This window comes from Caretta caretta, chromosome 1, assembly GCF_965140235.1.
Source record: "Caretta caretta isolate rCarCar2 chromosome 1, rCarCar1.hap1, whole genome shotgun sequence".
Lineage (NCBI taxonomy): Eukaryota > Metazoa > Chordata > Testudines > Cheloniidae > Caretta > Caretta caretta.
Window position 1 is genome coordinate 292847242 of NC_134206.1, and position 13813 is coordinate 292861054.

At 43.9% G+C, this 13813-nt stretch overlaps 2 protein-coding genes across 3 annotated transcripts in view; both read left to right on the top strand.

Annotated features, from left to right (window-relative positions):
• Window positions 1–13813, top strand: part of PPM1H (protein phosphatase, Mg2+/Mn2+ dependent 1H) — a 221094-nt gene that overhangs the window by 143263 nt on the left and 64018 nt on the right. The gene's annotated exons all lie outside the window — the stretch shown is intronic.
• LOC125630258 (uncharacterized) lies at window positions 1792–3880 on the top strand. Its single transcript, XM_048835933.2, has 2 exons — window positions 1792–2753; window positions 3343–3880. The coding sequence occupies exons 1-2, from the start codon at window positions 2207–2209 to the stop codon at window positions 3861–3863; spliced, it is 1068 nt and encodes a 355-aa protein (XP_048691890.2). The 5' UTR covers window positions 1792–2206; the 3' UTR covers window positions 3864–3880.

Genomic DNA, 13813 nt, shown 5'->3' on the forward strand with positions numbered 1-13813 from the left:
ACCCATTTTTATCAGAGAAAGCAAGTATCACCATTTTGTGCTGCATTATATGCAGTGGTGCTACAAAGTCTTTCAACAGCTGCACTTTTATCACTCCATTGAGAAACAAAAGACAAGCTGATTGGTTTCCCCACAAAGTCCCCAAACTCTGGCTAATCTGCAAATAGATTCTTGAACTTTTTTATTTGTGTGCAAAAGAAAGGATCAAAGCAAGGGATGAGAATTTAAAAGGCTTTCACAAATTTGGAGGGTCATTGGACTTGACTTTGCTTAATCAGATTTTCTTATTGATATTTTGTCTTGCTCCCCCGCCCCTCACGTTTATATATGGAGGGCTCTCTCCTTTTTAAAATGTTGGACATACCTAGATTTCCGGGAAAAAATATCTCTTCCTTTTTCTAATGTACTTCAGATAGTTAGATGACAGTAACGTGCTGGGTAGCTGCTTTACACAGGGTATTCACATTTGGGTTAAGAATAATCAATCTCACCACTGTTTGAAACTAAGTTTGTCGTATCCCCACTTCTTGCCATTCACAAAAGAGGAGAAAAATAAAATAATGAATACAATGTTGAAGTCTTCTTTATTACTGGTTGAAGTTGAAGCTACCTTCTCCCAGTACCAACTTTGGAACCCACTGAGTTTCCTCTCCTTTCCCTTCTGGGTCACACCTGCTTGCTCTCATTTCATCACTGTAATCATTAATAGTCCTCAGAAGAGGAGTTCACTTTTAGAGTTAATGGTTGTACAAACTAGATGAGAGAGGCAGGGAAGCACCGTGCTATAATGTAAACAATTTTTAAAAAGGGAGAATTGAAGGAGCAAAAATCCCAGGACGTTGGTGTGGTTCACAGTGACTGCACTGCTCAGGATAGTTTTAGCAGTATGATTTTTCCTTCCATCTACATGCCTATTTAAAAATAAAGCATGGGGAGGCAATTTGCCTAGCCTCGTAATATTTTTGTTTTACTCTTTACGGTTTATAATTAGGACCCTACCAAATTCACAGCCATGAAAAACACGTCACGGACCATGAAATCTGATTATCTCCTCTGAAATCTGGTCTTTCGTTTGTTTTTACCCTGTACTGTACAGTTTTCGCGGGGGAGTCAAGCGTTTCTCAAATTGGAGGTCCTGACTCAAAAGGGAGTTGTGGGGGGGGGGTCCCAAGGTTGTTTTAGGGGAGGTTGTAGTTATTGCCACCCTTACTTCTGCACTGCCTTCAGAACTGGGTGGCCAGAGAGTGGCCGCTGTTTGCCAGACACCCGGCTCTGAAGGAAGTGCCCAGCCGGCAGCAGTTCACAAGTAAAGATGGCAATACCATACCATGCCACGCTTAGTTCTGTGCAGCTGCTAGCAGCAGCTCTGCCTTCAGAGATGGGCTCCCGGCTAGTAGCCGCTGCTCTCTAACCACCCAGCTCTGAAGACAGCGCCGCTGCCAATAGCAGCGCAGAAGTAAGGACAGCAATACCACAACCTCCACTACGCTAACCTTGTGACTCCCCCACAACTCCTGTTTGGGTCAGGACCCCTAAAATTACAACCCCGTTAAATTTCAGATTTAAATACCTGAAATAATGACATTCACGATTGTTAAAATCCTATGACCGTGAAATTGACCAAAATGGACCATGAATTTGGTATACCTGTATACCTATTTATAATAAGATTTTACAGGTTTCTTAAATACTATCTTTCTCTTCTGATTTTTTTCATTCCCTATTAGCTAATCTGGATTTACTTTGTCCTTTTTATTAATGATTAATCTGCATGGCTGTTTTAACCTTCTTATTTATGTACCACTAGAACAATAATAATAATCAGCAATAATAATCAGACTTCACTCTGAGCCCTGGTCTACACTAGGACTTTAGGTCGAATTTAGCAGCGTTAAATCTATGTAAACCTGCACCGGTCCACACAATGAAGCCCTTTATTTCGACTTATAGGGCTCTTAAAATCGATTTCCTTACTCCACCCCTGACAAGTGGATTAGCGCTTAAATCGATGTTGCCGGCTCGAATTTGGGGTACTGTGGACACAATTCGATGGTATTGGCCTCCGGGAGCTATCCCAGAGTGCTCCATTATGACCGCTCTGGACAGCACTCTCAACTCAGATGCACTGGCCAGGTAGACAGGAAAAGAACCGCGAACTTTTGAATCTCATTTCCTGTTTGGCCAGCGTGGCAAGCTGCAGGTGACCATGCAGAGCTCATCAGCACAGGTGACCATGATGGAGTCCCAGAATCGCAAAAGAGCTCCAGCATGGACCGAACGGGAGGTACGGGATCTGATCGCTGTTTGGGGAGAGGAATCCGTGCTATCAGAACTCCGTTCCAGTTTTCGAAATGCCAAAACCTTTCTGAAAATCTCCCAGGGCATGAAGGACAGAGGCCATAACAGGGACCCGAAGCAGTGCCGCGCGAAACTGAAGGAGCTGAGGCAAGCCTACCAGAAAACCAGAGAGGCGAACAGCCGCTCTGGGTCACAGCCCCAAACATGCCGCTTTTATGATGAGCTGCATGCCATTTTAGGGGGTTCAGCCACCACTACCCCAGCCGTGTTGTTTGACTCCTTCGATGGAGGCAATACGGAAGCAGGATTTGGGGACGAAGAAGATGAGGAGGAGGAGGAGGTTGTAGATAGCTCACAGCAAGCAAGCGGAGAAACCGGTTTTCCCGACAGCCAGGAACTGTTTCTCACCCTAGACCTGGAACCAGTACCCCCCGAACCCACCCAAGGGACCTCTGGTGAGTGTACCTTTTAAAATACTATACATGGTTTAAAAGCAAGCATGTGAAAGGATTACTTTGCCCTGGCATTTGCGGTTGTCCTAAGATGTAGTCCTAAAGCCTTTGCAAAAGGTTTCTGGGGAGGGCAGCCTTATTGCGTCCTTCATGGTAGGACACTTTACCACTCCAGGCCAGTAACACGTACTCGGGAATCATTGTAGAACAAAGCATTGCAGTGTATGTTTGCTGGCATTCAAACAACATCCGTTCTTTATCTCTCTGTGTTATCCTCAGGAGAGTGAGATATAATTCATGGTCACCTGGTTGAAATAGAGTGCTTTTCTTCAGGGGACACTCAGAGGAGCCCATTCCTGCTGGGCTGTTTGCCTGTGGCTAAACAGAAATGTTCCCCGCTGTTAGCCACAGGGAGGGGGGAAGGTTGAGGGGGTAGTCACGCGGTGGGAGGAGGCAAAATGTGACCTTGTAACGAAAGCACATGTGCTATGTATGTAATATTAACAGCAAGGTTTACCCTGAAAGAGTGTAGCCACTGTTTTATAAAATGTGTCTTTTTAAATACCGCTGTCCCTTTTTTTTTCTCCACCAGCTGCATGTGTTTCAATGATCACAGGATCTTCTCCTTCCCAGAGGCTAGTGAAGCTTAGAAAGAAAAAAAAACGCACTCGCGATGAAATGTTCTCCGAGCTCATGCTGTCCTCCCACACTGACAGAGCACAGACGAATGCGTGGAGGCAAATAATGTCAGAGTGCAGGAAAGCACAAAATGACCGGGAGGAGAGGTGGCGGGCTGAAGAGAGTAAGTGGCAGGCTGAAGACAGGGCTGAAGCTCAAATGTGGTGGCAGCGTGATGAGAGGAGGCAGGATTCAATGCTGAGGCTGCTGCAGGACCAAACCAGTATGCTCCAGTGTATGGTTGAGCTGCAGCAAAGGCAGCTGGAGCACAGACTGCCACTGCAGCCCCTGTGTAACCAACCGCCCTCCTCCCCAAGTTCCATAGCCTCCACACCCAGATGCCCAAGAACGCGGTGGGGGGGCCTCCGGCCAACCAGCCACTCCACCACAGAGGATTGCCCAAAAAAAAGAAGGCTGTCATTCAATAAATTTTAAAGTTGTAAACTTTTAAAGTGCTGTGTGGCATTTTCCTTCCCTCCTCCACCACCCCTCCTGGGCTACCTTGGTAGTCATCCCCCTATTTGTGTGATGAATGAATAAAGAATGCATGAATGTGAAGCAACAATGACTTTATTGCCTCTGCAAGCGGTGATTGAAGGGAGGAGGGGAGGGTGGTTAGCTTACAGGGAAGTAGAGTGAACCAAGGGGCGGGGGGGTTCATCAAGGAGAAACAAACAGAACTTTCACACCGTAGCCTGGCCAGTCATGAAACTGGTTTTCAAAGCTTCTCTGATGCGTACCGCGCCCTCCTGTGCTCTTCTAACCGCCCTGGTGTCTGGCTGCGCGTAACCAGCAGCCAGGCGATTTGCCTCAACCTCCCACCCCGCCATAAACGTCTCCCCCTTACTCTCACAGATATTGTGGAGCACACAGCAAGCAGTAATAACAGTGGGAATATTGGTTTCGCTGAGGTCTAAGCGAGTCAGTAAACTGCGCCAGCGCGCCTTTAAACGTCCAAATGCACATTCTACCACCATTCTGCACTTGCTCAGCCTGTAGTTGAACAGCTCCTGACTACTGTCCAGGCTGCCTGTGTACGGCTTCATGAGCCATGGCATTAAGGGGTAGGCTGGGTCCCCAAGGATACATATAGGCATTTCAACATCCCCAACAGTTATTTTCTGGTCTGGGAATAAAGTCCCTTCCTGCAGCTTTTGAAACAGACCAGAGTTCCTGAAGATGCGAGCATCATGCACCTTTCCCGGCCATCCCACGTTGATGTTGGTGAAACGTCCCTTGTGATCCACCAGAGCTTGCAGCACTATCGAAAAGTACCCCTTGCGGTTTATGTACTCGGCGGCTTGGTGCTCCGGTGCCAAGATAGGGATATGGGTTCCGTCTATAGCCCCACCACAGTTAGGGAATCCCATTGCAGCAAAGCCATCCACTATGACCTGCACATTTCCCAGGGTCACTACCCTTGATATCAGCAGATCTTTGATTGCGTGGGCTACTTGCATCACAGCAGCCCCCACAGTAGATTTGCCCACTCCAAATTGATTCCCAACTGACCGGTAGCTGTCTGGCGTTGCAAGCTTCCACAGGGCTATCGCCACTCGCTTCTCAACTGTGAGGGCTGCTCTCATCTTGGTATTCATGCGCCTCAGGGCAGGGGAAAGCAAGTCACAAAGTTCCATGAAAGTGCCCTTACGCATGCAAAAGTTTCGCAGCCACTGGGAATCGTCCCAGACCTGCAACACTATGCGGTCCCACCAGTCTGTGCTTGTTTCCCGAGCCCAGAATCGGCGTTCCACAGCATGAACCTGCCCCATTAGCACCATGATGCATGCATTGTCAGGGCCCATGCTTTCAGAGAAATCTGTGTCCATGTCCTGATCACTCACGTGACCGCGCTGATGTCGCCTCCTCGCCCGGTATCGCTTTGCCAGGTTCTGGTGCTGCATATACTGCTGGATAATGCGTGTGGTGTTTAATGTGCTCCTAATTGCCAAAGTGAGCTGAGCGGCCTCCATGCTTGCCTTGGTATGGCGTCCGCACAGAAAAAAGGCACGGAACGATTGTCTGCCATTGCTCTGACGGAGGGGGAGGCGACTGACGACACGGCTTACAGGGTTGGCTTCAGGGAGCTAAAATCAACAAAGGGGGTGTCTTTACATCAAGGAGTATTTCAGGCAGGACTTCACGGAGGGTTCCAATAAGAAATGGTGCACCTAAGTTATTGTTCTTATTGGAACAAGAAGGTTAGCCTGGCCTCTGATTGATACATGGCTAGATTTACCTCGCTGCACCTTCTCTGTGAGTGACTGCAGTGTGGCCTAGAGGAATGAGTCCCCTAGACAGGGGAGGAGGCAAATGAGTACAAAACAAATCTGGTCTATTTCTTGTTTTGACCCACTCCATCTATCTTTTACATCTTTGGCTGGCAGCAGACGGTGCAGAAGGACTGCATGCCATCCACATCTCATGGCTGCTCGGCAGAAGATGGTACAGTACGACTGCTAGCCATCCTCATCTCTTGCCTGCCTGGCAGAAGATGGTACAATACGACTACTAGCAATCCTCATCTCTTGCCTGCCTGGCAGAAGATGGTACAGTACGACTGCTAGCAGTTTGTATCGCCTGCCCGCTCACCATAAGACGGTTCAATAGGACTGACTGCAGGACTAAAGAGAGTGACCTGGTCAAGTCACTCCAAATTTAGTCCCTGCGCCCATGTCTGCCCAGGCGCTCCCAGCCGACGTGGCCAGGAGCACCTCGGACACGACGAGGACGACTACCAGTCGTATTGCACCGTCTGCTGCCAGAAAGCAATGGGTTGCTGCTACTGTGTAGCAAAGCCGTACCGCGTCTGCCAGCACCCAGGAGACATAGGGTGACGGTTACCTGAGCGGGCTCCATGCTTGCCGTGGTATGGCATCTGCACAGGTAACTCAGGAAAAAAGGCGCGAAACGATTGTCTGCCCTTGCTTTCACGGAGGGAGGGAGGGAACGGGGGCCTGACGATATGTACCCAGAACCACCCGCGACAATGTTTTAGCCCCATCAGGCATTGGGATCTCAACCCAGAATTCCAATGGGCAGCGGAGACTGCAGGAACTGTGGGATAGCTACCCACAGTGCAACGCTCTGGAAGTCGACTCTAGCCTTGGAACTGTGGAAGCGCTCCGCCGAGTTAATGCACTTAGAGCATTTTCTGTGGGGACACACACACTCGAATATATAAAACCGATTTCTAAAAAACCGACTTCTATAAATTCGACCTTATTCCGTAGTGTAGACATACCCTGAGAGTCCATAGATCCCAAAGTGCTTTACAAAACGGAAGTATCATTATCCCTATTTCATGGGTTAGGAGACTGAGACTCAGAGAAATTATCCGACTTGTCCAAGGTCACTGTGCTGACTCAGCAAAAAATCCACAAAGCATTTGGAATAGCATCCGTGCTTAAGTCTTCCTGCACGGGGCGCAGACGAGATCTAAGCCATTTATTCTGTGTAAGCCTTTTTCTAATTAGAACCTTAAAAATTTCTAGGTGACAGGATTGTGCCTTTTCTTTAAAATCTATGGCTATTTAGAATCTTCAGGATGCTCTCTTACCAAGTTCATTATTAAAAATAGTTGTAGGTCCTATTTTGGTCAAATTATCTGTGCCCTTTTTAGATTATTAAACCTTACTGGGACCACAACTGAGGTGCAAAAACCACTGAAGATACTGAAACCTTCAGTTGCCTACCTGGCAACCAGCAGCTTCAGCCCATCCAGCTCAAGTGAGTCTGTCAGCAGACTGGATTGAACCTACCCTTTTAAAACAAAGCTGGTGTTTAAAAATACATTTTAAATTTCTCTCTCTGCTCCAGCTACAGTCTGATGTGCAGAACAGTCTGTCTTCACTCAGCAGAAAGTCATGGAAATAAATGTACTGTCATTCACACTGGGAACATAAAAGCAAATCCCACATTCTCTCCATTTTTTCTTTTTGCCTCCCTTGCTTTGGAAGCCTGGCTTGTATGCATGTGGGATACATGTTTGCTATGTTTGCTATATTTGCATGTTTGCATGATACATGCACTGTTGCTCCCTGTTTTCCATCCTCTTTGTGCAAGGAGAAGTTAGAATTGAAAAAGAAAGGTTAAAAAGAACAGCAGCAACTTCAGGTTTTACACCATTTTATCCTAATGAAGCTGTTGGAAGTGATTTTGAATAATACCATAATTGGCTATCCTCCTTTAATGATTACTTGAATTTAAAAGTAAATAAAAGTAGTTGACAAGAAATAAGCCTTTACATTTAGTGGTGAGAAAGCAGAGACTTTCCTGATCTCAGTGGACAATGAGTTTCAGAAGACGGGTGCATTATATCTAACTGAGTGACTGCCTACAATGATTAATTTTGCAATGAAGAGGCACAGAGGCCTATATCAGCAGGTCAGGAGAGTTAAAGAGAAAGGAATTGGGATTAAAGACAAAGCTGAATGAAAAAGAAGACTAGAGTCCATCCCATGCAAGGATTCCTTTGAAGAAAAAGCAGCCTTCTTACCTCTTCTCCAAAGCTCATTCGTTTCTATGAGAGGACTTATACATCCACCTGTGTCTTTTTGACAGATCACACAAAGAAGGCTCTTGTGGATTCTTCCTAAATATTTTCAGAACGAATGCTGAGGCATATCAAGTAGGAGAGAGTCTAGAGGGAAGCTTTCCAGATTCACTTGGAGTGTACCTCAAGTCTGTTGAGAACCGTGCTTTGCTGGAAGCCTCTTTCAACTTCTCCTGGCCCTTGGACTCCACAGGCTTTTCAGGTAACTTAACCAGTTACAGCTCATCAGCATCTAGCTAAAATACCTTGAGTCCAGTTTCTAGTTTCTTAGAGCTTTACTAGAGACAGAGGTTCCTCATCAACTCTGAGTGTGTATATGTGCAGGAACCCTAGATGAAAACTCTTCCCATAAGATCAGGCAGATATTATTGCCAAGATATTCCTATGTCAAGGAATGGAGACTTCCACTGAGATGAGATGAGATTACTTGTTTAGGTGGGTTGTCACGCACATCGGTGTCTCTGAGATATCCAGTCCACTTACCAAGCCTTTGGACTCCCGCTTGGTCGTCTTCCATCCACACTCATTGCAAGAGCCATCCTACTGATATAGAGGTCCTGTATCCAATCGATATGCCCCTACCAACATAGCCTACCCTCCCTCAACTTGTCTTCAAAAGGAAAAACCCACTTTAGGTGATGTACAACCTCATTTTGTTTCCTGTCTTTGAATGTCCAACCATTTGATATCAATATATTCACTTCTATGGTGCAGACATACTGATTTCCTTTCTTGTGGCTGGTCAAGTCTCTGTTTCATATATTAAGATGGCTCAAATTACAGTTTATGCACTCAACTTTATTGGCATATTTTTAATCACAGAGAACTGCTGTCATCTCCCGCTATTTGCACCAGGCAGCTTTGGTACAATGCCAGATATCACTCCGGAGAGCACCGTTGTCAGCCATCCTATGTATTTAAAATCCTATGAATTTAAAAGTAAATTCTTTTACTTTTGTAGCTCTCTGCCTGTGAAGTGTGGCATGATCCCCTCACTCAAAGAAGCTAGACCCTGTATTCAATGCTGTCTGCTAGGATATTACAGGATGCTTTAAGCCTACCCATGTCAATAGCCTATACATCCTTGCAGGTGTTGCTCTTCCTGATATACTCCAGGAAGTGTCTAGTAGAGTCAAGTCCACAAGGCAATGCACAGATCCAAGATGTCTGCTATATGACATAACACCAATGTTGAGTCAACTGAAGTCACAACAAAGCTTTCTTGCCACTATTAAACCTCTAACATGGTCACCCAACCAAACAAGTGTTCAGTTATGGCAAATGAGTAGAGAACGATCCTGTAGCCTGTGTGCTTTGGCATCCACAAGTCAAGCACCTTCCACATAGTACAGATTAGCCCTGGTCTATCTAGCATAGCCTTAATTGACTCTGCACTGGAGTTGACTGGTCTAGGGAGGCAGTGATTAGGTGGGACTACATCATTGACCCCAGTACCTGTGACTGTGGCAGAGAGCCTCAAAATATGAAGCATCTACTGAAATGCCAGCAGCTTGAGTGTGAATGCTCTTCCAGTGACCTGATGGAGTGCAGTGATCTGGCAATTGCATGTTCATGGTTGTGAAGGAAAGCAGTGTGAGGACACAAGTAGCAGCAACAGCAAACCTTGGTCCCACTATTTGTTTTAAGTAATCAAACTGGACAAGGATCAAAGCTGAAGCAAGGGAGTCCAGATGAATATGGACAATCTCTTCCAAGCTGAGATGAACGTCATCAGAAGAATACCTCCAGGGAGCAGCTTTTGCAATTAAAAGGCCAGTGAGACTAGCCTGGAGAAGACTCATGCTGAAGAAGACAAATTCACTATTGGAATCATTTTTTAAAAATCTATTAATTGTGAAAGGCAGTCTGAATTAGTCAGCCTGTGTTGGATAGTGGTACTTGCAGAGTTGACTATGGTTCATGCAGATAACATCTATTGACCTCAGCCATAATTATTCATTCTGTATACCTGCATGTATACCTGCATACAATCCTGGTATAGAAGTTGATAATCAAACTCTGTATAACTTCCCAGACACCTTCCCTTCAATTCCAACAACTTCAACTCCTGGAGATTCCTGCTAAACCATGGTAACCTCTGCACACAAGAAATAACCAAGGCAAAGTGCAGGACCCACAAGCTAGGAGTCCCCTCTTACTGGTGTTGATAGGTGTTGATGGACAAGGGGAGTTCAGTATGAAAATCCATACTCATTATTCTCTTTGGCAATGAGAAAGCTGATCAACTCAGGTGTTAGTATGAATGAGGAAAAAGCCCTCCCATTGAAATGCACAAGGACTGCTCCTCTACTGCAAACAGCTTCTACTTGGCTATTGTTGTTCTGCATTAAAAGTAGTGTACATCTTTTTGTAAAAATCAACCAATCAGAATAGAGGCTTTGAAATATATTAGCAACCCTTATTTTGTCCAGAGTGCCTTACTTTACAAGGAGTGTGAAATAAACATTCAAAAGTAAATGTGAGTAAATCATACAATTTGAAAGAAAATAATTTTGTATATTGTGCTGTATACTTGTGCTTAGGGAGATCTGTTAGACTTATAAGCTCACCTCTTCCACAGTCACAGAGCCATGTGGCTTCTCACTGCAGTTCTCTTACCCTGGGAATGCAGAAGGAAATAGCTGTATATCAGATATATTGAGGGGAAGGAGGGGACTCTATAGCAGATGCCTTCCTCTTTGGGTCGTTGGTGAGCACTCCCCCTGCCTGTTTCAATCGGCTTTAACCACTGCATAGGGAGCTAGCCTAAGAGGTAATGGAGGGGCCAGGAGCATGTACTCCCTATCAGTGAGAGTTACTGTAAAATAAAAAGAAAAGGAGTACTTGTGGCACCTTAGAGACTAACCAATGTAGCTCACGAAAGCTCATGCTCAAATAAATTGGTTAGTCTCTAAGGTGCCACAAGTACTCCTTTTCTTTTTGCGAATACAGACTAACACGGCTGTTACTCTGAAACCTGTAAAATAAAAGCTTTTCTGTTCAGTTGGAAGAGAAATTATCCAGTATTTGTGATCTGTATATGAATAATTATGTATGCAAGGGTTAGGTCTGATGCTGCCACTAAGGAATGTAAAGAAACCCGGGTTAGGAGGTTGTGAAATGAGAGTAGATGGAAAAAAAGAGGATTTCATCTGCTCTAACTCTTCCTGATTCTGTGTTTTGTTGATTGTATGTTATGCTCGTGGGGGGCATTGAGAAGAGAGGAGGAATTTGCAAGCTTGTCTGATCTGAGTGGGTGAAGCCTCCAGTGTAAATGGAACATTCTTGTTGAATTGTGGGAGTTTTGTTATAGTCTTCACTGGGACCAGGATTTCATCCCCCTGTGGGTTTTGATAATGGACATGTCACCATTGGAACTCATCCTTGTTAACCGCTAACTACATTTCACACCGTGGTCTATTTCAGTGTCCTGCTGGGTCCTCCTTAATCTGTAAAATTATAGAGCTGGTGCTATGGTTCCATGAATGTTGCTGATACAGCAAGATGTTTGTAGAAGCCAGCTGAAGTAAGAGACTGAGAAATTAATCTGTGTCATATTAAAAACAGACTAGTCTAGTTAGTAGTAAATGAAACAAAGGCTGTGTGTTTTAATATATTTAAACCCCATCAAAATTCTTACACAATTTTTCTCTTTTATATACGGGAACATCTAAACAATTGTATTCTGGTCATTTTCTAAACATTTTTATTTGTTAGAAATTTGTTAAGATAAATATAGCTGATTTGTTTTAAGTGTAACAGAAACTAGCAGTTGTGATTTCTGATCTTTCTTAAAAAATACCCATTAGAGTATTATACCAATTCCACAGTTATAGGATTTACATGTTTTTCTCAGCTATTTTGTGACACAACTAATTAAAATCTACTTCTTTGTTCCCCTTTGGATATAATAAAACCTTGCCTTATTCTGTCTGTCATTCTAATCCCTCTTTCTTTTCCATTGGCACATTTCTAATACCTCTTCAGACGAGTCAGACACTTCTGGTTCACAGGTACAGAATCCACGCTGCTCAACACCTTTTGACAAAATGGATACATCCTCCCGTGGCTTGGAAGTGATATACGCTGTCAAAAAGTGTTTTCCAAATGGTTTCTCTTTGTCACCTCTACCAGATTTTATCCTCCATTGTAGAAATGTTCAGTTTAATGTTGCGTTTCAAATAATTTTCGGCTGAAAAAGTGTGTAATGGAATCAGGGGGTCCCATGAATACTTTTAACAGTAGGAGATGCCTTTTTTGTTTTGAACACTAGATTCCCAACAGACCCACGACAGCAGTGAAATTACACTTTTGACCTTATTCACTAAAGTGTTCCTTTCTCTTTGTGATTAAATGAGAGTAACCAACAATGACTTTCTCTAAAATGCATGAGTTTTCCTCTTTTCTATGTTTTTTACAAGAAAGGAAGCCTGGCAGTTCCCAGATGATTGCCTCCTCTTAAAGGGGGACTCCTCTGCTCTGTGCATGCATTCGCTCTCACATTTTTATATAAAAGGTGTTTTATACATTTTTAAGGGATAAAAGATTGATTTTCCTCATAATCCTTAGTAGCAGGAACAACACGGAAATGCAGTGACCAGTTACCTATTTTTGTTGCCTCATGAACCATTCAATTTAAAGCCAGAAAGTAAAAATCTTGCCCCAACCATTGCTTTAGGGTATTGACTCTGAATATGACAAATAAACAGAACTTTAAATATATGTGAGAATGGATTGGACACAGTGCTCACATGCTCAGAGATCATTCAGTTGGCCATAATGAAATGCACAGTTGAGTCAAACTGAAATAAAAATGGAAACATTTTCTGAAGAATCACATGTACTCCTCTTACGCTTCCAACCTGTGGATGTTTCCCTTCATATACTTGTGCACTAGGCTTTGGCCCATCCAACCATTAGGTAAATGCAGTATTGCTGGGATTTCCCTCTGTACGACCTTAAGCATGGACACTCAGGCACATCAGTTGTATGGCTTTTCGGGGCTGGGGGGTTTATTGGATCAGGCAATACGTTCCATGGATTAGCCTGGTCAGAAAAGAGGTAGCAATAACAGGTTTTGGTTCATCCAATTTTGAATACTTGAACTGGTTTTTATTTCTTAAATACATATTTTTCTGTCTATTTCTACCAGCTCTAGCTATTAAAACTATCTGTCCGTATTTGTAAAATCCATGTAGACATGCTGTGAAAAGCACATGGTGGAATTTCACAGTATTATTTATGTAGGGTCTATGCTAAGAATACAAGTTATTGGGCTCAATACAGGTGTAACTGGATGAAATTCTATAGTTTGTATAATAAAGGAGTCTAATAGTGATCTAATGATCCCACTTCCCTTAAAATATATGAACGTTTTTGTTCCATTTATTTAATTGCTCTGGGATGAAGTGGTGTTTTTCTGGGCGGGGAACAGCACAAAGCCAATAAGCTGGAAGAGAAATGAACTTTAAAAGTAAATACAATTTGGGGCCTAAGGTATTTGACACTTCTTATTTCATTTCCTGCAGTAAGTGCTTTTTTTAATTTCTTCATAGCTGATATAAATTAATGATTGCTATGGATCTGAAGTAACCTTGTCATCAAGGAATATTCTGTTAGTGTTGACATAATCATTCCATACAAACATGAATCACCGAGCCTCATATAGCAACCTCGCCCTCTGGCTGTACTATAATGTTTCACTAGTGTAGTTAAAATTAAAATGTCAGCATTAAATATGGCGAACCAGATGGGCTGTGGGAGCAATAGCTTCTCCAAATCCAGTAGTTTTCTATCTAGCTATTCCCTTAAAGAGGCTTGCTTCTAGGAC

Coding starts and splice junctions, on each gene's coding strand:
- LOC125630258 (XM_048835933.2), top strand. CDS start 2,207: ATGCAGAGCTCATCAGCACAGGTGACCATGATGGAGTCCCAGAATCGC. Junction 2,754..3,342: donor ACCCACCCAAGGGACCTCTG/GTGAGTGTACCT, acceptor TTTCTCCACCAG/CTGCATGTGTTTCAATGATC.